Source organism: Triturus cristatus, chromosome 1_1, assembly GCF_964204655.1.
Source record: "Triturus cristatus chromosome 1_1, aTriCri1.1, whole genome shotgun sequence".
In the NCBI taxonomy this organism is placed as follows: Eukaryota; Metazoa; Chordata; class Amphibia; order Caudata; family Salamandridae; genus Triturus; species Triturus cristatus.
The window spans coordinates 880,438,267-880,464,644 of record NC_140579.1 but is presented as its reverse complement, the minus strand read 5'-3'; the positions used below and the strand labels follow the sequence as shown (position 1 = coordinate 880,464,644).

Below are 26,378 nucleotides of genomic sequence, written 5' to 3'. Positions count from 1 at the left end.
CCGTCCGGATCAACACGACTTTGTTACACAAGTGTACTTTGAATGCTTTCATAGCCAGGAAGATTGCCATCAGTTCTAGAAGGTTGATGTGCATCTTCTTTTGTTGTATTGTCCATAGTCCCTGCACTGTGTAGTTGAGTACATGAGCTCCCCATCCCTGGAGAGACGCTTCCGCTGTCAGTATTATTTGTGGAACTGGCTCTTGGAACGGTCGGTCCTTGCAAAGGTTTTGTGGATTCCACCAATGCAGAGAGTTGTATGCCCGACCGCTCACCAACACTAGGTCTTTTAGTTGCCCTTGAGCCTGATTCCATTGACAAGCCAAGCACTCCTGAAGCGGGCGCATATGTAGTCTCGCGTGTGGGACTATGAAAATGCAGGAGGCCATCATGCCTATCAACTGCATAAACACTCGCGCGGGAAGGGAGTGTTGGGGTTTGAACCTGGAAATCAGCATTTGCATGCTGTTGATTCTCACTAAATTTGGCTGAGCTGTGGCTGCCAGTGTCTCTATGGTCGCGCCTAGGTACTGTTGTACGTGTGCGGGTTGGAGATGTGATTTTGGGTAATTTAGTGAGAACCCCAGACTGTGAAGAAGGTGAATGGTGCGGGACATGTGGTTGGCACATTGCTGGGCTGACTTTGCCTGAACAAGCCAGTCGTCCAGGTAGGGGTAGACATGAATGTGTTGCCTCCGTAGATGTGCAGCCAAAGTAGCTAGGCACTTTGTGAAAACCCTGGGCGCCGTCGTCACGCCGAAGGGAAGAACCTTGAATTGGTAGTGCTGCCCTTGAATAGTGAACCTGAGATATTTCATGTGTGATGGGTGAATGGGTATGTGGAAATACGCATCTTTGAGGTCTAGTGTGGCCAGGAAGTCTCCCTGTTTGAGCAGTGGGAGGACTTGTTGCAGGGTGAGCATGTGGAAATGCTCCGAAAGAATATAGCGGTTGAGGGGTCTCAGGTCTAGTATAGGTATGAGTGATCCGTTCTTTTTTGGTATTAAAAAGTACAGTGAGTACACCCCTGTACCTTGCTCGTGGACGGGTACGACCTCTATTGCGCCTTTTTGCAGCATACTTAGCACTTCCTGCTGTAATAGCGCTAAGTGCTCTGAGGACATAGGACGGTGTTTTGGGGGTATTGTGGGTGGAGTCGAGGTTAATTCTAGGCAGTAACCGTGTTTGATAATATCTTTGACCCACCTGTCCGTGGTGATGGAGTTCCACGTGGACAGGAACCTTTGCAACCTTCCCCCGACAGGTGTTGTGTGGTCGGGAGGAAGGAAGGGAGAGGGCGTCACTGTTTGTTCTTGGGAGAGGATCTGGTATTGCCGTATCCGCGTCCTCTGCCCTTTGTGCTTGAACCACGATATCCACCCCTGGTGTTTTTATCGTAGGTACTTTGGGTGTTGCCCTTGTTGTAGGTTTGCTGTGACCCCTGTCCTCTACCTGCTCCTCTATTGCCGGGGCGACGAAAGGAGCCACTCCGAAAGGTCTGCGTTTGGAGAGCCCCCATGGACTTTGCAGTGTCTGTGTCCTTTTTTATTTTTTCTAGTGTGGTGTCAACCTCTGGCCCGAATAAGTAGTCTGGGTTGACCGGCTGGTTGAGGATGTTATTTTGCACCTCAGGTTTGAATCCGGAGATTCGTAACCAGGCGTGTCGTCGTAACATGACGCTAGTGTTTATGGCTCTGGCAGCTGTATCTGCGGCATCCAGTGCACACTTGATGGATGCGTTTGTGAGGAGTTGTCCCTCTCTGATGAGGATCTCTGCTCCCTCTTTGTATTGGTCAGGGAGATGTTGTAGTAAGGTTTCTAGTGTGTCATAATGCGCTCGGTCGTAGCGAGCCAGGAGCGCCTGAGTATTGGCAATACGCCATATGTTAGCTGCTTGGGCTGCAACCCGTTTGCCGGAGGTCTCTAACACCTTGGACTCTTTGTCCGGGGGAGGAGCATCCCCAGTCGTCTGCGAGTGCGCCCGTTTACGAGCATTCGCGACTACTATGGAATCCAGAGGCAACTGTCCTCTAATATAGGTAGGATCCCCAGGCGCTGACCTATATTTTTTGTCGATTCTGGGGTTTATTACTCTTGCCCTGGTGGGTTCTTTGAAAATGTCCTTTGCTGGTTTGAGGACACCTTTCAACATGGGTAGAGTTTTAATGTGTCTTTCTGAGGATGCGAAAGTATCCATGAGAAAATCGTCCTCGATGGTGTCAGAGTGGAGTTGAACACCATGATTGGCCGCAGCACGTTCAATGAGGGCGTTGAATGCGGCAGTGTCCTCTGTGGGAGACGTTTTTGCACCATATAGCTGCGTGTCCTGCGTATCCATAGGTGCATTTGAGTCTACAGGGTCATCCCAAGCTTGGTCAGGGTCCTGTTGGCCTTCAGGGTCCATTTCTCCGGGGTAGGGGACGTGGTCACCTATGTAGTCCTTCAAAACGTCGGTTTCGGAGTGTGTCGGAGAGAAGGACTGTGGATCTTGGTGAGAGGTATGGAGAGGCTCGTAAAGAATTGGTTCCGAATCCACTGGCAGCTTTTTCTTTAGTGGGATCCGGTAGGAGTCCAAAGCTGGCTCGGAAGTTATCTTCCTCTTGTGAAGCATCATTCTGCCTGTTGCGGCATCGATGATGTGTGATGGCGACGTCTCCGTAGGAGTGTGTTCTGCAGGTGTGATCCTGGTGTGGGTGACACGTGTTCTGATTTCAAACAGTTTTGGCGCCGTGGATGGTGGCAGGCCAAAAGTTATGTTGGCCGGTGCCGGAGAAGCTTTTTGAGCCTTTTTCGGCTCGGAGCCTGATGTGTCCTGGAGGGCCGCCTTATCTTTGATGCGTTGCAAGGATGCTGAAACTTGCCGCACCTGGAACGCCGACGGTTCTTTGGCGCCGACCGGTTCCGTTGAGGCAGGCGTGGACTTCTTCGGTGCCACGGGGTCATCGAGTCGAGGAGAGGTAGTAGCTGTCGACGGCGTCGATGATTGTGCCTTTGGTGCTGCTTTCGAAGTGGTGTGAGATCCAGCAGCCATTTTGACCTTTGTGGTCGGAGCCGATTGTTTCGGTGCCGGGAGCCGAGGCGGTTTGGCGGTACCGATGGTCTTTTTCCGTGCGTCGGCGCCGACGTCGGCTGCTGCAAGCTCGGCACCAAAGTCCCGTTTGGTGCGGTCGGTGCCGACGGGTTTGGCTGGCGTCGAAGGTGTGGTGGGCTTCGATCCGACCAGTGTGACTTTCAGTTTCGGTTTCTGCTGAACCGATACGGCTTTCAGTTTCGATGAAGGGAAACCAGCCGTTTTGGGTAGTAAAGGCTGCCGCTGAATGTCCGAGGCCGTGCCAGAGGGCGGGGCCGAATGGATGCGGGATAGGTCTTGGGTAAGGCCCGAAGGCGATCCCTCGACCGGAGCCATAGACTGACGCACTGGGATATCCACAGTCTGCCTTGCTCGTCACCGGAGCTACTCTCTTCGGCCCCTAAGGCCTCATTGTAGTCTCCTACCTCGGTGTCGGCTTCGTCTCTGCGAAAGAGTTGTTTTCCGACGTCTTGCGATCCGGAGTCGTGTTCGGAAGCGGGGCTGGAGGGTAGGTTCTCCACGTCTTCCACATCTTCGTCCTCGGCGTTGAAGATGTCGGTCGGGGCCGGTGCCGCTTGCTGCGCTTCGAGCCTCGCTGCTCGACGATTCCGGAGAGTCTTCTTGGATCGGAATCGGGCACAGGCCATACATGTGGACTCGTTGTGATCCGGTGAAAGGCATTTGTTGCACACCGGGTGGACGTCGACATGGGGATATTTCGCATTGCATACAGGGCACCGTTTGAATGGCGTCCTCGATTCCATCGATGATGTCGGGTCGATGGTCGGGTATGATGCGAAAAAGTTAGTCTGGAAGTTAGTAAACTAACAAATAACTATCGATACCGATCGGGAACAGTACCGACGCAAACTAAAGGCCTTTTGGCCTGTATAAAGTTTTTCCTAACTTGAGTCAAGATAAGCACATCCGAACCCAATGGCGGAAAAAAACAATCTGAGGATGGAGAGGATGCCCATGCGCACTGTAGTCCAGGGGAGGAGTCACCTATCCCAGGATACTTCGAAGACTCTTCCAGGACAACAACGTGCAAACATCCGGACCCAACACTAGGCGGCGATCTATGCACAGATATGAATTCAGCAGTCCACATGCCTCGAACTGGTTATATTGCCTAAATTTTTATATTTATTTGCGAATATCCCAGTTCCTTTGACCTCACAATTTTTTGGGACGCTGCGTTCACACCTGCTCACGCTGTTGTGGGCTGGCAGCCAGGAACAGGCATCCTGGGACATGCTGACCTTGCCTTTAAAACAGGGAGGGCTGGGGGCGCCGGACATGCGCCTATACGCCCTTTGTGCACAAGCCCAATTTTTGCACTTTTGGGTGCACCCGACTCCCTTCCAACCTCATGTAGCTGTCTTACAAGACATTGTGGCGCCAGTCCCGCTGAAAGTGGCCATTTGTGTGAAGGCGCGCCGCCCTCGGGGAGATGTAGACTCTGCTGAGATGCTGCGCTGGGTCTGGGAGGAACTGCGACGGAGGGCAGATGTGCCGCTTTTGTATGCCCCATCTCTGTCCCTGGCGCAAAACCCGCTGTTGCCTTGCATCGAGGACGGAATTGGCCAGCTTCTGATGCGGAAGATGCACCTTCATACGTTCGCAGATTTATTTCCAGATAATAAATTTATGCAGCCCCCGGTAGCAGCGGAGAGGCAGACGGTGCACTTCTCCGAATTATTTTTATATCATAGGCTGCAGGCGGCATGCCACGCGCTAAGTGAGAGCTTTTCGGCGGCCCCCCCGGTCTTCCTGGCGCTGGAGGGCCTGGTGAGTTCCCCGTCTCCTTGGAGGTTGGTAACTAGGCTGTACAGACAGATGCAGAACACGGCGCCAGTAGTCCGACCACAATCCCTTCAACACTGAAATGAGGAGCTCTACCCTCCGCTATCAGAGGAACAGTGGTCCTTTTGTTGTGGGCAGTTAGCAAAGCTCTCTCCAAATTATCAATTACGGCGAATACATTTTAAATATTTACACAGATTGTATAGGACGCCGATTAATCTACATAGGATGGGGATCAGGGAGGATGCTGGATGTTGGAGATGCTCCTGCCTCTTTCTTGCATATCGCGTGGTCCTGCCCCAACCTTGAAGGATTTTGGTCCCAGGTTTTTACACTGGTTAATCAGATTGTTGGGCGCTCTGATGCCCCATCCCCCTAACTGGGGATACTGGGCTACGTAAAGAACACTCCACCTAAATCACGCAAATTGCATGCTTTACTTCTTCTCTTTGCTAAAAGGCAGGTGGCGCTTTATTGGGGTAGAAGCCGGGTGCCATCGGTGAAGGGCTGGTTGGCGGATGTGACTTTTGGACATTCGCAATTGAACACATTTTGAGAGTTGATGCCGCTGACCTCCCGCCCGCGGGACATTTGGGAACCCTTTGTGCAGTGGGCTCAAGCGCGGAGGGGAGTGGATGAGGAGGGGAATGTTTCAGACGTGTGAGACTGAAGATGAAGGGCTTTGAGCTGTGTCGGTATGTGGGAGGGAATGGTTATTGTGTCCGACTAATGGCACGGGGGAGGGGGGCTTGTGTAGCCATTTTTTGATACCATCATTCCCTGTCGCAACTAAATGACCCAGCAATACGTAACCATGTTAATATGTAGGCATACCAGTCAAAATTGGCCCGAGCATAAAGTGGGTGATGTACTATGTGTATGTATCTAAGTGTACCAGAGGGTCCCACTGCTAATGATGTATGTATAAGGAAGACATTTCAAGCACCACAACTGTCGATTGGCTGTAACATTAACTGGCCTGTTTTGTTGGTTATGTTATGTAACTTTATGATAATTTTTTCTTTTTAAAAGGATGATGCTGAGGTTCCGAGCGTGGTCAGTAGGGGTGGGTGAGCACCCGAGGGCGGAGGGCCACTAGGTGTTGTCCCAGGCAGAGGTGCAGGGACAGAGGATGAGGACCTCAGTCTTCTCCGAGTTTAGCTTCAGGCAGCTGTCGTTCATCCAGGCTGCCACGTTCTTCATGCCTTTTTGGAAACTTAGTCTGGTGTCTTCGGGATTCCTCATGAGCGAGAAGATGAGCTGGAGGTCGTAGGCGTTGGATACAATGCTGAACCCATGCTGTGACGATGGCGGCGAGGTGGGCCATGTAGATGATAAAGAGCGTGGGGCTGAGTGAAGATCCCTGGGGTACTCCGCAGTTGATTTCCGCGGGTTTGAAGAGGAAGGGAGGGAGTCGGATCCTCTGGGTTCTGCCGGAGAGGAAGGATTGTATTCAGTCGAGGGCGGCTCCTTGAATTCCCGCGTCGTGCAGTCTGGCTGAGAGAGTGCGATGTGAAACGGTGTTGAAGGCTGCGGAGAGGGCTAGAAGGATGAGGGCCGCAATGTCTCTCTGGTCGAGTAGCATGTGGATGTCGTCGGTAGCGGTGGGGAGGCCGCTCTCGGTGCTGTGGTTGCTGCGGAATCCCGACTGGAGGCGTCCAGGATGGAGTTCTCTTCTATGAAGGTGGTCAGCTGGGTGTTTACGAGTCTCTCGGTGACTTTGGCCGCAAAGGGGAGGAAGAGGGCCCGAAGTTCTTCAAGTCCGTTGGGTCGGCTGATGGTTTCTTGAGGAGGGGTTTTAACTCTGCCAGTTTCCAGTCGTCTGGGCAGATGCCGGATCTGAGGGAGGCGTCGATGGTGCGTCCTAGTTCGGGTGCGATGACGGTGGTGGCCCTGAGGAAGATGTGCGGTGGGCAGGGGTCCGTAGGGGCTCCAGAGTGGGTTATCTTCATGGTCACTGTGATGAGAACGACGGTCGCGGCATCCCAGGACGTGATGGTCGCCTTATTGGCGGCGGTGGGTAGGGGGGTGGCGATTGTCATTCGTTCGCTGAAGTTGTCGTAGAGTGCCTTGATCTTCAGATGGAAGTAGGAGCTGAGCTTGTCGCAGAGTTCCTGGTGGGTTTTGCGAGCTGCTGTTGTAGGAAAGTGGGTTTCTGTTGCAGTAACCACCCCACTTTTTACCAGACTACTGATGCACTTTTTTCTGGTGTACCCTGGGTCCCTGCCATTCAGGTTCCCAGGACCTGTGTTCTTTCCCCCAAACTAACCCAATTGGCATCTCTGGCCACAGGTCAGCCCCTGGTGAATGGTACCATAGGTACCCAGGGCACTGTGACCAGAGAAGGCCCCTAAGGGCTGCAGCACTTATTGTGCCACCCTTAGGGGCCCTGTACCCTTACACAAACTGTAAGAAAGTGGGTTTCTGTTGCAGTAACCCCCCCCTTTTTTGCCTGTAAGCTGATGCACTTATCCTTGTTGTGCCCTGGGCTCCTGCCAATCAGGTGCCATGGGCCTGTGTTCCATCCCTAAAAACTGATTAACAGCCAAAACCCAAATTGGCAAACCCTGGCCACATGTCAGTCCCTGGTAAATGGTACCTTAGGTACTCGGGGCCTTGTGACCAGGGAAGGCCTCTAAGGGCTGCAGCACTCATTGTGCCACCCTTAGAGGCCCTGTACCCTTTATGCCTTTGCAGGCTGAGTGTCTGGGTACAAGACAAAACAAAGAGTCGACATGGCACACATCCCTGTGTGCCATACCCACCACCTACACTGCCATGGCATACATCAGCCCCCCCTCTAGCTGTGTGCCTTATGCCAGTGGTGTGGGCACAGGAGCAGGAGCCCTGTGCCCCTACAGTACCCAGGTCCATTCCTGGGCACTAAGTGCAGTGCTGACATTTAAGAGCACATGATGCTGAGAGCTCGTCTAACACAAACTCCACAGCACCATAATGGCAACACTGAAGACTGAGAAGTTTGGTATCAAACTTCTCAGCACATTAAACCCGCACTGATGCCAGTGTTGGATTTAATGTATCAAGCACCCCAGATGGCATCTTAGAGATGCCCCCTAAAACCTAACCTTCAATCCACGTCTGTTGTGAGGCTGCCACACAGCAGACATGTTGCTGGACCCCTGGGTAGGAGAGCCCCTGCTCTCCTGGGCCTGCAACAATGCACATCCTGGGCAAGGTGCTAAATCTCCTTCCCAGGATGGGCAGGGGGAAGCTTCAAAGGTATGCCGCCTCTGTGAGCTTCCCCAGGCCACTGCAACACCCCACTCTGGCGGGAAGCTTGGCCGGAAACCCCAAATAAGGACAGGGGATGTGCCAGCCTGTCAACCCCACCCTTCAGGTGGGGGAGTCGAGGTTAAGCACATCTCCGGGCTCTCGCCATCTTGAAGATGGGAAGCCCTGCCCAATCAGTATAAGGCTACTGCCACCCTCCCACAGGAGAGAGGCAGGATAGGGGGTGTAACCACCCCAGGACAGGGACCCATTGGTCCCTGCCCTTCACCTACCTGTAACGCCCCTAAATCTAGTATTTACGGGCACCCTGAACCTTCCTTCCCCAGATTCCGAAATCCGAAGAAAAGCTAGAAGAAAGACCTGCCCTGCAGTTGCTAAGAAGAGGAAGACACCAACTGCTTTGGCCCCAGCCCTACCGACCTGTGGACCCTCGAACCTGCTCCTGCTCCAACCCGGCATCTCTTGTGACCAGCAACCTCACAAACCCCGGAGGACCTGGCTACCTTTTGACTCAAAGCCCCTGGGACTCCCATGACTAGAGGCTCTACTCAAAATCCACTTCTAATCCCTGGCAGCAGCCCGAACCGCGAACCCAGCACACTCTACACCCGCCAAGCCTGGCCTGTGCCGGAGTGAACAAAGACCACGAGGACGACCCCACGGCGACTGTGACACTCGAGTCCGGCACCCAAGGACCTCCCTCAACACTCCTGAAGAAGCCTGCAGCCTCAGAACCAGGTGCCCCCCCAACCGCGATCAACAGAGGGTAAGATTTCCCGACACCAAAAAGGCACCCCTGCAACCGGCGCCCCACGGCCCCCTGTGCCCAATCCCGGGGTACCTACCTATCCTCCAACTGAGCTTGCAGTCTTTTTCTAACCCGGAGCTTTCCCATTGAAACCAATTGAGCGCCCAAAGCCTCAAAAGCACCCTGCACCCAGCCGCCCGAGTGGCCCTGGCAGTGCAACCTCTACACCCATCTGCTTCCCCACTTGCCCTGAGTAAGTGACCAGGAGCCCAGCTCCCACAGCCGCGTGGCCTGCTAGTCAGCAGCCACCAACCAAGGCCCCCCTACCCCTCATAGGATAACATTGGGCCTAACTCTCTCTGCACCCGGCCGCCCTAGAGACGCTGAGGGTGAACCAACTGTACCTACCTGACCCTGGGGGACCCCAGAGTCTATGCCCAGAACCTTAACTCTGCCTGTCAAGGACTTACCTTTAAACCGATAACTCAATTTTCTCCATAGAGTAACATTGACTGGTTTTTCCTGAAATTCTTCTAAGTGTGGACTTTTCAAATCTTAAAATATTCACCAAAAATCAGCTAGTTACGAAAACAAAAATACTCATCTGCTATTAGGTGAGCTCCCAGTGCTGGATCTTGGTGCCCAGCACTGACTCTGAAAAATACTTACAGCTGTACTTACCAGTAACCCAATTTTCTCCCAAAGGAAATCATTGACTGTTTTTCTGTGAAATTTCTTCACAGTGTCAATTTCTGCAATCTTTAAATATTCTTTAAAAATCGTATAACTTCTGAAAACGTAATTTTTAAAATACCAAAATATTATCTAAAAATCACCACAGTAATCAAGTCGACTTTTATCAATTGTTTCTAAGTACTGTCACAGGACTGAATCTAGGATCCAGTCCTGGAATTCCAAAAGTAATCGAAAAGTAATCTGTGGCAACTTGAAATTTCCATTTAACTCAATGCATTATTGTGTTTAGAATTGTGTTGCCTATAGCAACAACTTGTAATTATTTACAAAAGTCAATTGCCTATTGCAAAAGTATTTACCTACAGAATCTCATTCTGAGAAAGGAATATGCTACTTACCAGTATGCATCTGTTCTTGGCATGTAGAGCTGCAGAGCCACGCACTTGGGATAAGATCGCCATCTGGTGTTGGGCTCGGATGATTCAGGTTGTTGTCTTCGGAAGAAGCCTTTGGTCACGAGATTGGTGACTCCTCCTCTGGACAACAGTGCGCATGGGCATCCACTCCATCCTCAGATTGTTTTTCGCCATGATGGGAAATGGAGTGTATAAGAGATAAAGAGAAAGGATGTCCATGTGTAGTGTCTAATTAAGACAATGCTGGAACGGATACAGGTCCCGGGGAGGCGGGTGGGCGTGTGTGGCTCTGCAGCTCTACATGCCAAGAACAGATGCATACTGGTAAGTAGCATATTCCGTTCGAGGCATATGAGCTGCAGATCACACACTTAGGATAGACTATATAGCAGTGTCTCCCCTAGCGGTGGTCACCTGTATCCGTTGCAGCGGTTTGGAATAGAGTTTTTAGGACAGCTTGGCCTACTGAAGCTTGTTGTTTAGATTGCACATCAACACAGTAATGTTAAGTGAAGGTGTGTGTGGTAGACCATGTGGCTGCTTTGCAAATATCTTCTAAGGGAATGTTCCCTAAGAATGCCATGGAAGCCCCTATTTTACGCATGGAGTGCGCTCTAGGGGGAACTGTAAGAGTGCGTTTAGCTTTTTGGTAACATATTTGGATACATTTAACTATCCACCTGGCTATACCTGATTTGGAAATGGGGTTGCCTTTATGTGGTGGAGCGAAAGCAACAAACAGCTGTTTGGTTTTGCGAAAAGGTTTGGTTCTGTCGATGTAATAAAGCAAGGCTCTTTTAACATCTAAGGTATGAAGGGCTCTCTCAGATACGGAGTATGGATTAAGGAAGAAGACTGGTAGCTCGACTGATTGGTTAAGATGGAAAGGGGAAATGACTTAAGGGAGGAATTTCGGGTTTGTCCTAAGAACCACTTTGTTACGATGTAGTTGTAAGAATGGTTCTTCAAGAGTTAAGGCTTGTATCTCACTTACTCTCCGTAGGGATGTGATTGCGATAAGGAAAGCCACTTTCCATGTTAGGAACTGCAGTTCGCATTTCTGCATAGGTTCAAATGGAGGACCCATGAGCCTTGTGAGAACAATATTGAGATTCCATACTGGGGAAAGTGGTAATCTTGGAGGAATAATCCTTTTAAGACCCTCCATAAATGCCTTGATGGCTGGTACCTTAAAGAGGGACAGGTGTTGTCTATTTTGCAAGTAGGCTGCTAAGGCCGCTAGGTGTAGACGTATGGAGGAATACGCTAAATTGCATCTTTGCAAGTGTAGTAAATAGCAAATGATGTTTTGGATGGAAGCATCTAGTGGACGTATGTCATTGTTGGAGCAGTAAATGGCAAATCTTTTCCATTTTGCAGCATAACACGCCCTAGTAGTAGGTCTTCTAGCTTCTTTTATGATATTCATACAGTCCGGTGGGAGGTTGAGGTAACCGAACCCTAAGACTTCAGGAGACAGATTGCCAAGTTCAGCGTCTGAGGATCTGGGTGTCTGATTTCTCCATGGTTCTGGGTTAATAGAGCCGGGGAGAGGCGCAATTTTTGATGTGGAACTAGCGATAGTTCTAGAAGTGTGGTGAACCAGGGTTGACGTGCCCAAGTGGGAGCTACTAGGATCAGTTTTAGCAACTGTTGTTTCAGCTAGCTTACCACAAATGGAATGACTGGGAGAGGCGGAAAAGCGTATGCAAATCTGCCTGACCAGTTCATCCATATTGCATTGCCCTTCGACTGTGGGTGTGGAAACCTGGCGGCAAAGGTTGGGCATTTTGTGTTTTCGTGAGTGGCGAACAGATCTATGACTGGTTGGCCCCATTTTTGGAAGAATGGGAATAGGACTTTGGGGTGTAATTCCCATTCGTGGATTTGCTGTGTCTGGCGACTTAGGAGATCGGCAACCTGGTTGTGAACGCCTGGATGGTGTTGCGCTAGCAGGTAAATGTTTTGGGGAATTGCCCATCTCCAGATTTGCTGTGCAAGTCGGGACAGTTGGAGAGAATGTGTCCCCCCCTGTTTCTGTATGTAATACATTGTCGTCATATTGTCTGTGCGGAGGACGACAGTTTTGTTCTTTAGATGTACTTGAAAGGATTTCAGTGCTAGGAACACCGCTAGAAGTTCGAGGTGATTGATATGGAGCAGTTTGTGTTGAGTGGTCCATCTGCCCTGAGTGGTGTATTGAAGGAGGTGGGCTCCCCACCCCGTGAGAGATGAGTCGGTGGTCAGCACTACTTGTGGAAGAGGCTCTAAGAACAGCCGCCCTTTGGACAGGTTGATGGTGTTCCACCATTTTAGTGAACGAAGTGAGCGACTGTCCACCAACACCAGATTGGTAAGTTGTCCGTGAGCCTGGTTCCACTGTTGTGCTAGACATTCTTGAGAGGGCCGCATTTGAAGTCGTGCGTGGGGTACGATGGAGATGCATGACGCCATCATGCCTAACAGTTGCATAAACACTCTTGCTGGAAGAGAGTGTTGCGTTTGAAATTTTGAGATGAGATTTTGTATGTTGGCTATCCTGGCTGTGCTGGGATAAGCTATGGCCTTGGATGTATTTATGGTGGCTCCCAGATATTGATGTATGTGGGAGAGTTGCAGTTGAGATTTGGGATAGTTGATGCTAAATCCCAAGTCGAGTAGGGTTTGAAATAGTGCGGTGAGTGTGGAGAACGCATTTGTCAAGAGTATTGGCTTTTATGAGCCAATCGTCGAGATAGGGGGAAGACATGGATTTGTTGTCTCCTGAGATGCGCTGCCACAACTGCTAAGCATTTGGTGAATACCCTGGGTGCGGTTGTCACTCCGAATGGGAGAACTGTGAACTGATAGTGTTGCCCGTCTACCACAAATCGTAGATATTTCCTGTGAGCGGGATGAATAGGGATGTGAAAGTATGCGTCCTTGAGGTCCAATGTGGCAAGGAAGTCGCCCTGTTGAAGTAGTGGGAGGACTTGTTGGAGAGTGATCATATGGAAGTGATCTGATTGTATGTATTGGTTTAGTAGCCTGAGGTCCAGTATGGGTCTTAAGGTCCCGTCCTTTTTGGGAATGAGGAAATATAGAGAATAAACTCCTGTACCCTGATGTTGGAGTGGAACTGGTTCTATTGCATGTTTTTGAAGCAAAGACCAAATTTCCTGTTTGAGGAGCGTGAGATGGTGTGGTGACATTGGACGATGTTTGGGTGGTATGTTTGGGGGGGTGTTTGAGTTCGAGGCAGTAGCCAAACTGGATAATTTGTCTTACCCACTCGTCTGTTGTGATGGAATCCCAGACAGGTAGGAACTGTTGGAGTCTTCCCCCGACCGGAGTGGAATGGTCTGGGGGGAGTGGAGGCAAGTCACTGTTAAGTGGCTGGAGAGGTGCGGGTGTTGGTGTTGCCCCGTTCTAGGCCCTTGGTATTGTTTCCCCTATATCCTCCTCTAAAATATCCTCTGTTAGGGGATGTTTGTCCGGAGGTTTTGAAAGTGGAAGAGGTGTCTGTTCCCACATTTTTGGAGGCTCCCCTGTAAAAGGAGCGTCGAAAGGGGTTGTGTAGACTGTAATGCTCCCATTGATTTGGCAGTCTCATTATCTTTCTTCATCTTTTCTAGTGCAGTGTCGACTGCGGGTCCAAATAGTTGCTCCTGATTAAAGGGTTGAGCAAGAATGGTTGATTGTACTTCCGGCTTAAAGCCGGAAATACGTAGCCATGCGTGGCGTCTAAGTAACACTCTCGTGTTGACTGCCCTAGAGACGGTGTCCGCTGCGTCTAGTGCACATTTGATTGAGGTATTTGATATTAGCTTTCCCTCTTGAATGAGGTCATTGGCCTGGGATTTGTACTGATCAGGCAGGTCTTGCAAAAGATCCTCTAGCTGGTCATAATGAGCCCTATCATATCGAGCCAATAGGGCTTGTGTGTTGGCAATACGCCAGTGGTTAGCAGCTTGTGCGGCAACCCTTTTTCCCCGAGGCCTCTAAGAGCTTAGACTCTTTGTCTGGGGGCGGTGTGTCTCCTGTTTGGGAGTTAGCCTGCTTCCTTGCATTTGACACGACTAAAGAGTCTAGAGGGAGCTGCGCTTTGATGTAAGCGGGATCCTGTGGGGCCGGTCTATATTTTTTTTTCTATTCGGGGGGTTAAGAACCCTAGCTCTAACAGGGTCCTTAAAAACCTCACTGGCGTGCTTCATCACTCCCTTAATCATGGGCAAGATTTGAACAGATTTTTGCTACTGATCAAATGTGTCGAGGAGAAAGTCCTCTTCAGGTGTATCTGTGTGCATGGTAACGCCATGGAACAGTGCCGCCCTGTTTATGTGTTGTCCAAACCCTAAATGGTCATCAGGAGGGGAGGGTTTGGAAGGGCATGTAGTAGGATCAGGAACGTCAGGTAAAGGGAAAGCCCAGTCGTCTAAGGGTGCCGTGTCCGGGAGTGTAAAGGGATCATGAGGATCAGTAGGATCATCTGGATCTCCCCCTCCCCCTAAATCATCATCATCCTGTGGAGGTGGTGTATCTGAAGGAGATGGTAGAGGGGACGGAGGTGGGGGCAGGGGGGTGGGATGAGAGGTAATATAGGAGAGGAAGGATGAATGGGTGAGCTGGCAAAGTCCTTCTTTACAGGAGCTGGAGGAGGTGTTGTGTCCAGCTTCCTTTTCTTGTATGGCACAGCTGTGATATGTCCGGTTTTTGGATTGATATAAATCCTTTTTTTTGCGTGGGATCCGGGCAAAAAAGTTCCTCATTGTCCGAAAGTGGCTTTGGCGCTGACTTTTTCGGCTCCGATCTGTGTTTTGGGAGATCGTTAGAGTCTTTGTGGACTTTTTCCGGTACCGAGGATGATTTTGGTGCCGAAGAACTTTTCGGTGCCAGCGGAGATTTAGGCGCCGAGGAACCTTTCGGTACCGGTGGAGACTTCGGTGCCGAAGAACGTTCTGGTGCCGATGGAGATTTCGGCCTCGGAGCCTGCTTCGGTGCCGACAGGGAAGTCTTCGGTGCCGAAGGTATTGTGGGCACAGTAATATGAGGTGTACTCGAGCCCGAGCCACCTGCAGCCTTATATTTCTTCGGAGCCAGGCCCGAGGGCGGGCCTCTGAAGATGATTTTCGGTCGCGACTGGGGCCAGCTGGCAGAGTCTTGACCAATGTCTTTTTGGGTGGGGTTGGGGTAGGGGCACTGGTACTCAAACGCTGCCCCGGAGTGATGAGTTCATCAGAATAGTCAGCCTCGGATACGATTTGGAGGTCTTCGGAGTCGTCTTCGGAGTCGTCGTCAGGGACATCCTGGGCACAGATGTCGTCTGGTTCTGGATATGGCGTCGAGCTCTTCGGTCCCGGATGGTTTTCTTCGAACGGAATGCGGCGCAGGCTGGACAGTTGGATTCGTTGTGTTCCGGCGAGACGCACAGGTTACAGACCTCGTGGTGGTCACTGTGGGGGAACTTTGCTCCACATTGGGGGCATTTTTTAAATGGTGTCCTTTCCATGAGTCGCGTCCGGAACCGGTCCGAGTGTATTTCGACGTCGAGTTGTAAAATTTTCGAAGGTTGTTTGATTGTTAGAAGTTTTCTGCTGGAGGGGAAAAAAGTTCATCCGAACCCAATGGCGGAAAAAAACAATCTGAGGATGGAGTGGATGCCCATGCGCACTGTTGTCCAGAGGAGGAGTCACCTATCTCGTGACCAAAGGCTTCTTCCGAAGACAACAACAACCTGCAATCATCCGAGCCAAACACCAGATGGCGATCTTATCCTAAGTGTGTGATCTGCAGCTCATATGCCTCGAACATATATTTTAATACCTATTGTTGGTTCTAAAATAAAACGAGCATATATTTTTTTTAATATATAAACCATTGGCCTAGAGTTCAGTTATTGAGTGTGTGAAACCATTTGCTGACTGAGTGTGTGCAACAAATGCTTTACACTGTCCTCTGATACTGTGTTACTGCTCGACCAAGTTACCACTTTAGAGAGTAAGGTTATATCTAACTTTAGCCTCTGCCAAACCTCTGGGGACTGTGGACTCTGTACACACTGTACCTATTTGGGAACAGTATATACAGAGCCACTTTCTCACAGTATTTACTTACTGTTTGCAGGAAAAGTCCCGGTGCTAAATCTAGGTATCCAGTACTGAGTTCGAAAAGTAATGTAAAAAGTAACTTACCTGTAATTTACAGAAAATGCCTATTCATTTCAATGTACTGTATCCTCTGTAAATCAAACAAAGTACAATTTCTAACTGTTCTAGGTTCAGAAACTTATTACTGAAAGGAACATGCTACTTACCAGCATGCATCTGTTCTTGGCATGTAGAGCTGCAGATCTATACACTTTGCATAGCTCGCCATCTGGTGTTGGGCCCGGATGTTTGCAGTTTGTTTTTCCTCTTGGAAAGTCTTTGGAAGTCACGAGTTCTGTGACTCCTCCTCTGGTTCGTATTGCGCATGGGCTTCGGCTCCATCCTCAGATTGTTTTTAGCCAGCAGGGAAAGATGGAGCGTAGTAGTAACAGTAAAGAAACCCATGTGTATTGTATCTAAATAAGATAAGACTGGAACGGATACAGGTAGCCGGGGAGGCGGGTGGGTGTGTATAGATCTGCAGCTCTACATGCCAAGAACAGATGCATACTGGTAAGTAGCATATTCCGTTCGAGGCATATGAGCTGCAGATTATACACTGTGCATAGAGCGGTGACCACCGGCATCCGTTGCAGTTGTTTGAAACAGTGTCTTTAGTACAGCGTGGCCCACACTAGCTTGTTGCTTGGTTTGCACATCTACACAGTAATGTTTTGTGAAGGTGTGCGGTGTTGACCATGTCGCTGCTTTGCAGATGTCATCTAGTGGTATGTTCCCTAGGAAAGCCATAGAAGCCCCCATCTTCCTTGTAGAGTGGGCTTTAGGGGGAACAGATAGCGTTCGTTTTGCTTTGTGGTAGCAAATCTGTATGCATTTTACAATCCACCTAGCTATCCCTGATTTAGAAATAGCGTTGCCTTTGTGTGGTGGGGAGAAGGAGACAAATAGCTGTTTGGTTTTCCTGAAAGGTTGTATTCCTTGGATGTAGTAAAGTAAAGCCCTTTTAACATCCAGTGTGTAAGGCCCTTTCCACAACTGTTTGGGGTTGCGAGAAAAAGACTGGTAATTCTACCGACTGGTTTAGATGGAATGGAGAAATGACTTTGGGTAGAAATTTGGGGTTGGTGCGGAGTACAACCTTGTTCTGATGCATCTGGAGAGAAGGTTCCTGTATAGTGAGTGCTTGTATTTCACTAACCCTTCTGAGGGAAGTGATGGCCACTAGAAAAGCTGTTTTCCATGTGAGAAATTGCAGCTCACATTTATGTAATGGTTCGAAAGGGGGTCCTATTAACCGTGTGAGGACTATATTCAGGCTCCAGACAGGTGAGGGTGGTACTCTGGGTGGAATTACTCTTTTGAGGCCTTCCATAAAGCCTTTGATGGCAGGCACTTTGAAAAGTGAGAGGTGCTGCCTGTTCTGTAAATAAGCAGCAATTGCAGCGATTTGTAACCGAATGGAAGTATATGCTAGGTTACACCTTTGTAAATGGAGTAAGTAACATATAATGTGCTGTATGGATACATTTAACGGATTGATTGTGTTGTTGTGGCAGTAAACAACAAATCTTTTCCACTTTGCTGCATAGCACACTCTAGTAGTAGGGCGTCTAGCTTCCCTGATAATGTTCATGCAATCAGGGGGAAGGTTAAGGTATCCGAATTCTAGGACCTCAGGAGCCAGATCGCAAGGTTGAGCTGAGCTGGGTCCGGGTGCCTGATCTCTCCATGGTTCTGGGTTAGGAGGCATGGTGAGAGGTGTAGCTTTTGGTGTGGTACTACTGAGAGTTCCAGCAGTGTGGTGTACCACGGTTGTCTGGCCCATGTTGGAGCTACTAGGATCAGAGTTAGGGAATGCTGTTGTAGCTTTCGCACCACTAATGGAATTAGTGGGAGAGGTGGAAAAGCATATGCAAATTTGTTTGACCAGTTCATACATATCGCATTGCCTTTGGACAATGGGTGTGGATATCTGGCGGCGAAGCTTGAGCATTTTTTGTTTTCGTGGGTGGCGAATAGGTCTATGTGTGGATGCCCCCACTTCTGAAAGAACGGGTGAAGAACTTGTGGGTGAAGTTCCCACTCGTGGATCTGCTGTGTCTGCCTGCTGAGCAGATCTGCCACAGTGTTTTGGACTCCTGGGACATGTTGGGCTAGGAGAAAAATCTTTTGTGGAATTGCCCATCTCCATATGCTCTGTGCTAACAGAGTTGTGGAGAGTGTGTGCCCCCCTGTTTTTTAATGTAGTACATGGCAGTCATGTTGTCTGTGCAAATGAGGACTGCCTTGCCTGAAATCTGCGTCTGGAAGGATTTTAGGGCGAGGAAGATCGCCAGCAACTCCAGATGGTTGATGTGGAGTAACTTCTGTTGCGGCGTCCATGTGCCTTGTGCTGCGAGATGTAACAGATGAGCTCCCCAGCCGGAGAGCGATGCATCTGTTAGGATTATTTGTGGGACCGGGTCCAGGAACGGACGACCTCTGGAGAGGTTTGTGGTGTTCCACCACTGCAGAGAGCGATGGGTGCGACAGTCTACCAACACCAGATCTGTCAGTTGTCCCTGGGCCTGGTTCCACTGGCGCGCTAAGCACTCCTGGAGTGGACGCATTTGGAGTCTTGCATGGGGCACTATAAAGATGCAAGAGGCCATCATCCCTATGAGCTGCATAAACACTCTTGCTGGGAGAGAGTGTTGACATAGGAATTTTTGACGCAGAGCCTGTATTTTTGCAATCCTGGCAGGATTGGGATAGGCTATGGCTTTTGAGGTGTCTATGGTGGCTCCGAGATATTGTTTTGTGTGTAATGGTACCAGGTGGGATTTTTGATGGTTCACCGTGAAACCTAGCTGGTGAAGTAGTTGGACCGTAGCGGCGGTATGTTGCACACATTGTTGGTAGGACGTGGCTTTTATCAGCCAATCGTCCAGATACGGGAAGACGTGAATGTGCTGTCTTCTGAGGTGTGCAGCCACTACTGCCAGGCACTTGGTGAAAACCCTTGGTGCGGTTACCCCGAACGGAAGCACCTTGAACTGGTAGTGTTGTCCGTCCACCACAAATCTGAGGAACTTTCTGTGAGACTGGTGTACTGGGATGTGAAAGTATGCGTCTTTCAAATCCAGAGTGGTGAGAAAATCGTTCTGGGAGAGGAGTGGAAGAGCCTGTTGAAGGGTTACCATGTGAAAATGGTCTGTATGTATGTAGGTGTTTAGAGGTCTGAGATCTAGGATAGGTCGTAGAGTCTCGTCTGTCTTTGGAATCAGAAAGTACAGGGAGTAGACCCCTAAATGTTGTTGATTTATGGGGACCTGCTCTATTGCTCCTTTGTGCAGGAGGGAGATCACCTCTTGTGTTAGTAGCGCAGTATGTTCTTGAGACATAGGGCGGGGCCTGGGTGGAATGTTTGGGGGGTAGATCTTAATTCTAGGCAATACCCTGACTGAATAATTTGTGTCACCCATCTATCTGAGGTGATTGTCTCCCAGACGTGAAGGAAATGTTGTATTCTGCCCCCGACCGGAGTGGAATGGTCTGGAGGGAGCGGGGGAAAGTCATTGGGCAGGAGGTGTGGCAGAGCGGGCGGTATTTGTTTTGCCTCTGCCATTATTATTATTGCCTCTGTATCCGCCTCTTTGATAACCCTTTGGGAAGGTAGATTGAGGAGGGGATTTGTAGGACGTGGATGCACTATCCGAGGAGTAGCCTCTGCCCTGAAAGGAGAAGCGGCGAAAGGAGCGCCTGGGAGTATGTGACTGCAGGGCTCCCATGAATTTCGCCGTGTCTGTATCTTTTTTATTCTTTGAGGGCTTCGTCTACTTTGGGGCCAAATAGATGATCTTGGTCGAATGGGTGGTTTAATATAGAGGCCTGTACCTCCGGTTTAAACCCTGAAACCCTGAGCCAGGCATGGCAACGGAGAAGGACACTGGTATTTATGGCCCTGGAGGCTGTATCTGCTGCATCTAGGGCACAGCGTATCGAGGTATTAGTTATTGTTTTTCCCTCTTGAATCAGTTCATTAGCCCTAGTCTTGTACTTTTCAGGGAGATGGTGCATGATGGTCTCTAGCTCATCATAATGCGCCCTGTCGTATCGGGCCAACAGTGCTTGTGTATTGGCGATACGCCATATATTGGCAGCTTGTGACGCAGTGCGCTTTCCTGACGCGTCTAGTAACTTGGACACTTTGTCAGGTGGGGGTGCTTCGCCTGAGAATTTGAGCGCTTCCTAGCTGTAGATACCACTAGGGAATCCAATGGTGCAGGGCCTTTAATGTATGAAGGGTCTGTGGGGGCGGCTTTGTATTTTCTCTCTATACGGGGGTTTAGGACCATGGCCCTGACTGGGACTTTAAAGACCTCCAGTGCATGTTTAATCACTCCCTTTAACATAGGTAGAATGGCAGTAGACCTATGTGCATCGTCAAAGTTGTCTAGGAGAAAATCCTCCTCCACTGGGTCAGTATGTAACTCCACCCCATGGTAGTGTGCCGCCCGTTGTAACGAATGGTGAAAACCAAAGGAATCTTCCGGTGGGGATGGCCTAGATGGGTAAAGGTCATCCTGTGGGACATCTGGGATGTCCGGATTGTGATAATCATCCCATGGGTCTGGAGATCCAGTAGGGGTGGGGTCTTGTGGCACATCTGCTGGATCATAATAAGGGTCTCCCAAATCGTCTGGGACAGGATACAAGGTGGGGGAACGATGGGGTGGAGGGGGTGGAGAGGGTGGAGGAGGTGGGGAAGGCACCCTGAAAGGAGAGGTAGCAATGTCCTTTCTCTTTGGAGGTGGAGGTGGAGGTGGAGCTGGGTTGTCCAAGTGTCTCTTTTTTTAAGACAATGTCAAGTGTCCAGTTGTTGGATCCTTGGTGAGTGTTTTTTGCAGAGGATCCGGTGTGAAAAGTTCCTGCGACACTGGTTGTTCGGTCGGCGCCCAAGGATTCGGGGCCGACAGCTTTTTAGGCTTATCGAAGCCGTGCTTCTTTGGAACCTCCGATTTTTTGGTCGGTGCCGAAGAAGGCCTCGGCACGGGAGTGTCGGTGCCGAGGGCCTTGTGATGTTTGGTCGGCGCCGGAGGAGCAGGTTTCTACACCGAAGTCTTCGGTGTCGGGTTCGGTGTGGAGGTGGAGGCCGATTTTTTCTTCGGTGCCGAAGGGTGTTTCTCGGCACCGGTGGTCGGCTGGCTCGAGCCCGAGCTGCCGGAAGGCTTAATAGGCTTCTTTACTGGGCCCGAAGGTGGGGTGTGAGAAGCAGTGTCCTTGGTCTTGCCTAGGCCCGGAGGCGAAGGTGTGACCGAAGCCTTTTTCGGTATCTGCGTGGGCGTGGGAGGGGGTATTGTATTCACGACCCGCTGCGCCGGGGTGATGTCCTCCACATCTGAGTCGTCGGCCTCTGAAGCGCTGACTAGGTCGTTGTCCTCCTGTTCGACGTCCTGCTGTCCCGGAGCTTCGACGTCGTCCCCGAAGATGTCGACTGGAGCGGAGGTTGAGGAGTGCGCCATGTTGCGTCTAGCCCGTCGATCTCGAATGGTCTTTTTTGAGCGAAATGACTTGCAGGCGGGACAATCTCGGACCTCGTGTTCTGGGGAGAAGCAGAGGTTGCACACCTCATGAAGATCGGTGTGGGGAAACTTGGACCCACATCGAGGGCACTTCTTGAAGGGAGTTCTTTCCATCAGCCAAGACCGGAGCCGGAATAGGACCGAAGGCCGCCGTCGACGGCCGGAATCGAAGAAGTGCCGAAGAGAAGATGAGTAAGATGATTTATTACCTGAAGAAGCTCGATGAGCGAGGATTTTTGCGTCGATCGTTGAACTGGGAAAGTTCGGAACCGGAGCGCGAAGTATTACATCCGAGCCCAATGGCAGAAAAAAACTACCAGAGGATGGAGCCGAAGCCCATGCGCAATACGAACCAGAGGAGGAGTCACCGAACTCGTGACTTCCAAAGACTTTCCAAGAGGAAAAACAAACTGCAAACATCCGGGCCCAACACCAGATGGCGAGCTATGCACAGTGTATAATCTGCAGCTCATATGCCTCGAACAGTATTTAATGCTTACCTGTGCCAGGCTTGCTTGGTTCTAAAAATAAACAGTATATTTTGTATACAGAAACAATTGGCCTAGAGTTCAGTTCTTGAGTGTGTGAATTCATTTGCTGACTGAGTGTGTACATCAAATGCTTAACAATGTCCTCTGATACTGCCTTACTGCTCGACCACTCTACCACAAATCGAGAGTAAGGTTCTATATAACTTTAACCTCTGCCTACCTCTGGGGTCACCTGGACTCTATTTACACTGTACCTCATTTTTGGTGAGGTATATATAGAGGCAATTTCCTACAGGTGCTATTTACTTTTACCTCTGCCTACCTTTGGGGTTCCACTGGACTCTGTGCACACTATACCTCATTTTGATATGGTATATACAAAGCAAGCTTCCTACAGGGAATGATCTGGAGTCCTCAGCATGGGCTGAGGTAGAGCTACCATACCATGCATCCATGCTGTGAATCCCTAAATGGGAGTGCATGAAAACCAGAGCACAGAGCAAAGCCCAGGGTGAAAGGGGAACTAAAGCCTGGAATAATGGCCCAACCCTTCCAGAGAAAAGCTAAGAAGTCTGGAAAATCAACTTCTGTATAACTACAAGCTCAGGCCCCCTTCTCCTCAGGCAGAAGAACAGGTGAGTCCAAACTGAGCTTAAGGAACTTGGGCCTTACACGACAGAGCTCCTAGGACCAGGGGCACCCTCTAGTGAAAAGATATGCCAAGGACAAAGGCACTGTCCTACTCTTGAAAATATTAGAAATAGCAAATTCAAAGGATGGTTACACGGTAGGGAGAAGCAGTCAACAAGTAAAGAAAAATGAACCATAGGAAGGGAGGAATGACATAAAAATACCACTCTTTATAAGCTCTAGAAAACACCATCCATGTGATTATTTTATGGAGCAAAACCACAGATTTTTAACATTTCTGAAAATATTGGAGCACACTGAAACCCTCCAACAGAGCTCACAAGTAGAAACTTAAAACAGGAATGTCTATGTCAACACATGCCTCACCTTGGAGTCCTTACAGTACATCTCGTATTGCTGGATCATCTGCCGACTGGCCAGGCTTCCATGGTAGACAATGGTATTCAGGTTAGTCCAAGTGGCAAATTCACGCTCCCAGTTTGTGATGGTGGAAAGTGGGGCGATGACCAGGAAGGGTCCACGCAGGCCAACGCTGAACACCTCCTCAAGAAAAGTGATGGACTGGATGGTCTTCCCCAAACCCATCTCATCTGCCAGGATGCAGTTCTGTCTGAGAGGGGTTTGACGATTTCAGGGCAAGAGGTAAAAAGCAATGGACAGCAAGGAGAGAATGCGCAAAAATGGTGAAGTAAATATGATAAAAAGAACGAACATCTGAGCATAGCAAAATAGTTACTCTACGCACTTGCATTAATGCTCAAGTAACGAGATCTCTGTAAGAAACATTAGCTAGTGATAGATTCCTTACCTTAGAATATCCCCAGGCATCAGACTGGATCAGGAAAGTTTTCGTCAGCAGTACCCTTGCAAGTCGGTAGGCGTCATCATGCGGCTCCGCGTACGTCGCTGCCGTCGTAGTTGATGAGATGACGTCATCGGAGCTACTTAGACGCGCACGGACATCAGTTCTGTACACAACTTTTCCACGCCAGGAACGCAGAGCCATGTCAGAGACGGACTACTGGTGTAAAAGAACTAGGGCCCCGAAAGGGATGACCTGAACCCTAGAGAACAGTTCGCAGAACGGGGAGGAGGGGCAGGCGGTAAGGAATCTATCACTAATGTCTCTTACAGATATATTGTTCCACAAGTAACTTGTGCATCTGAAAGAGACACATTAGTGTTCGATTCCTTACCTTAAAATACATACCCAAGCAATACCAACCTTGGTGGCGGGTCTGTGAAGTGAAATCACACCAGCAAGTCACGTAGAACCAACCAGTCAAAGAAGCAGTCTCTCCGGACTTGACTGTCAAGGCAATAGTGCCTAGTGAAAGTATGCAGCAAGGCCCACATAGCTGCCTGACAGATATCTTGAAGGAGGACACCGCGTCCTAATGCTGTAGTAGCTGCTGTCGCCCTAGTAGAATGGCCGCGCAGCCCAACCGGAGGTTCCTTTTTAGCCAGAGAGTAACAGGCTTTAATGCACAAGACAACCCATATGGAGATAGTCCGCTTGTCCACAGCCCGACCTTTCTTGGCACCCACGTAGCCAAACAAGAGCTGGTCATCCACCCGGAACTGCTGTGTGTGTTTGAGATAGAATGAAAGCGCACGTTTTGGGTCCAGACGGAGGAGCCTCTCTTCCTCTCTGGAAGGAGGCGGAAAGAAAGTGGTCAAAGTGACAGTCTGCCCGAGATGAAAGGTCGTGACTACTTTCGGTAGAAAGGAGGGATGTGGTCGAAGCACAACCTTGTCCGGATGAATCACCAGGAAAGGAGATTTACATGAGAGCCTGAAGCTCACTCACCCGCCTCGCGGAGGTGATGGCCACCAGGAAGACAGTTTTTAAAGTTAGTAACCTCAAAGGACAGTTATGAAGAGGCTCAAAGGGAGCACACATTAAGCATGTGAGAACCAGGTGCAAGTCCCACTGAGGCATCACAAAAGGAATAGGAGGGAAAAGGTGAGTAATGCCTTTGAGAAATCTATTGACAACAGGGGACTTGAAAAGAGAGGGCTGATAAGGCTGAAAGAGCAAAAAGGTACCCCTTGATAGTGCCCAGAGCAGAGCCCTGCTGGGCCAGAGAGAGAAGGACCAATAGGACCTCAGAAAGAGGGGCAGAAAGGGGATCTATAGCTTTCGTTGCGCACCATGCCACAAACTTGTTCCACCGACAGGCGTATACAATTTTAGTTGCGGGACGCCTGGCTGCCAGCAACACATTACAGACTTCAGGAGGCATGTCAAATGGAATCAACTGTCGCCGTACAATCTCCACGCAAGGAGGTGGAGGCTGGACAGGTTCGGGTGGAGGACTGTCCCCTGGTTCTGCGACAGGGGATCCTCCCGAAGAGGCAGTCGGATTGGGGGATCCACGCTTATATTGAGTAGCTCGAGATACCAAACCCTTTGAGCCCAGTCCGGTGCCACAAGAATGACTTGGGACTGGTCGAGCATGATCTTCTTCAGCACTCTGGGTAGAAGTGGTATAGGTGGAAATGTATTTATTTATTATTTATTTATTTTATATGGCGCAACAGCTACCCAACAAGAGTTTCCCGGCGCCTGGACGGAACTACTGAAGAGGAGAAAGTCTATTGGTTGAAAAGCCAAGTCTTAAGAGCACAACGGAAGTGGGAATAAGACGGCTCTCTGTGTAGGGCTAGAGGAATCAGGTTCCAGAGAGAGGGACCCAGGACACAAAAGGATCTACCTCCCATTCTTGAGAGCTTAAACCTGGGAACATATAATTTTTCATGTGAGGCGGAGCGAAGGGGACGGGTTGGAACATATTGACAGACAAGGGTCTGAAGGTAGTCAGATGCTAGGCCCCATTTGATTTTGTGCATAAAGGAAAGAGCTTTGGGGGGAGATAGATGAACATCTAGGAACTCCAAAAGGAGTCGAGCAGTGGAGTTTTGCACAAGTTGCAGCAGACGGGATATCGCCTTATTTGCACCCAAAAACAGAATGTTTCCGTAGTCCAGACGTGAAGTAATAAGAGCATGGACTACGGTTTTTTGGGTGTCTTTAGGCAGCATCCAAATGATTTTACGCAGCCACTTCAAGATGGTGAAACAAGTGCCTGAAACTTTGATAGCTTGATGGTGCATTTGCAAAGAATCAATGAAAAATCCCAGGTTTCGGACATGGTCAACAGGACGGGGGAAGAGTACCCAACTCATTCGGCCGACGAGCACCCCAAAGATCCTTCTGCTTACCCAGAATAAGGACCTCCGTTTTATTTGCGTTTAGCTTAAGATAGTTGTTATTCATCCAAACTGCAATTTGACGTAGGCCCGACTGGAGAACAGAAACAGAAGAAGAGGGATCAGATTTTGAGAGTGAGAAAATGATTTGAGAATCATCAGCGTAGGTGAAAAGGGATAATCCTGCGTTAACAGCGATGTCCGCAAGAGGCCTAACATACAGATTAAAAAGCAGAGGACTCAGAATGGAGACCTGAGGGACTCCAAAAGGTGAGGAAAAGATGTTAGAACTGTCCGACGCAGAAAACACTTACAAAAGGCGTACAACAGGCCGCAACTCCACTTGTGACGAAAAGAGTCTACGAGCGAGGGCCGCCTTGGAAACT

General features: G+C 49.8%; 1 protein-coding gene across 7 annotated transcripts in view; it reads right to left on the bottom strand.

Moving 5' to 3' along the window:
* Nucleotides 1-26,378, bottom strand: part of LOC146871232 (ATP-dependent chromatin remodeler CHD8-like) — a 2,388,691-nt gene that overhangs the window by 1,752,472 nt on the left and 609,841 nt on the right. For all 7 annotated transcript variants that reach the window (XM_085650618.1, XM_085650635.1, XM_085650640.1 and 4 more), the window contains exon 12: nt 23,146-23,389. In XM_085650618.1, the coding sequence (XP_085506744.1) occupies nt 23,146-23,389 (244 nt within the window). The remainder of the gene's footprint in view (nt 1-23,145; nt 23,390-26,378) is intronic.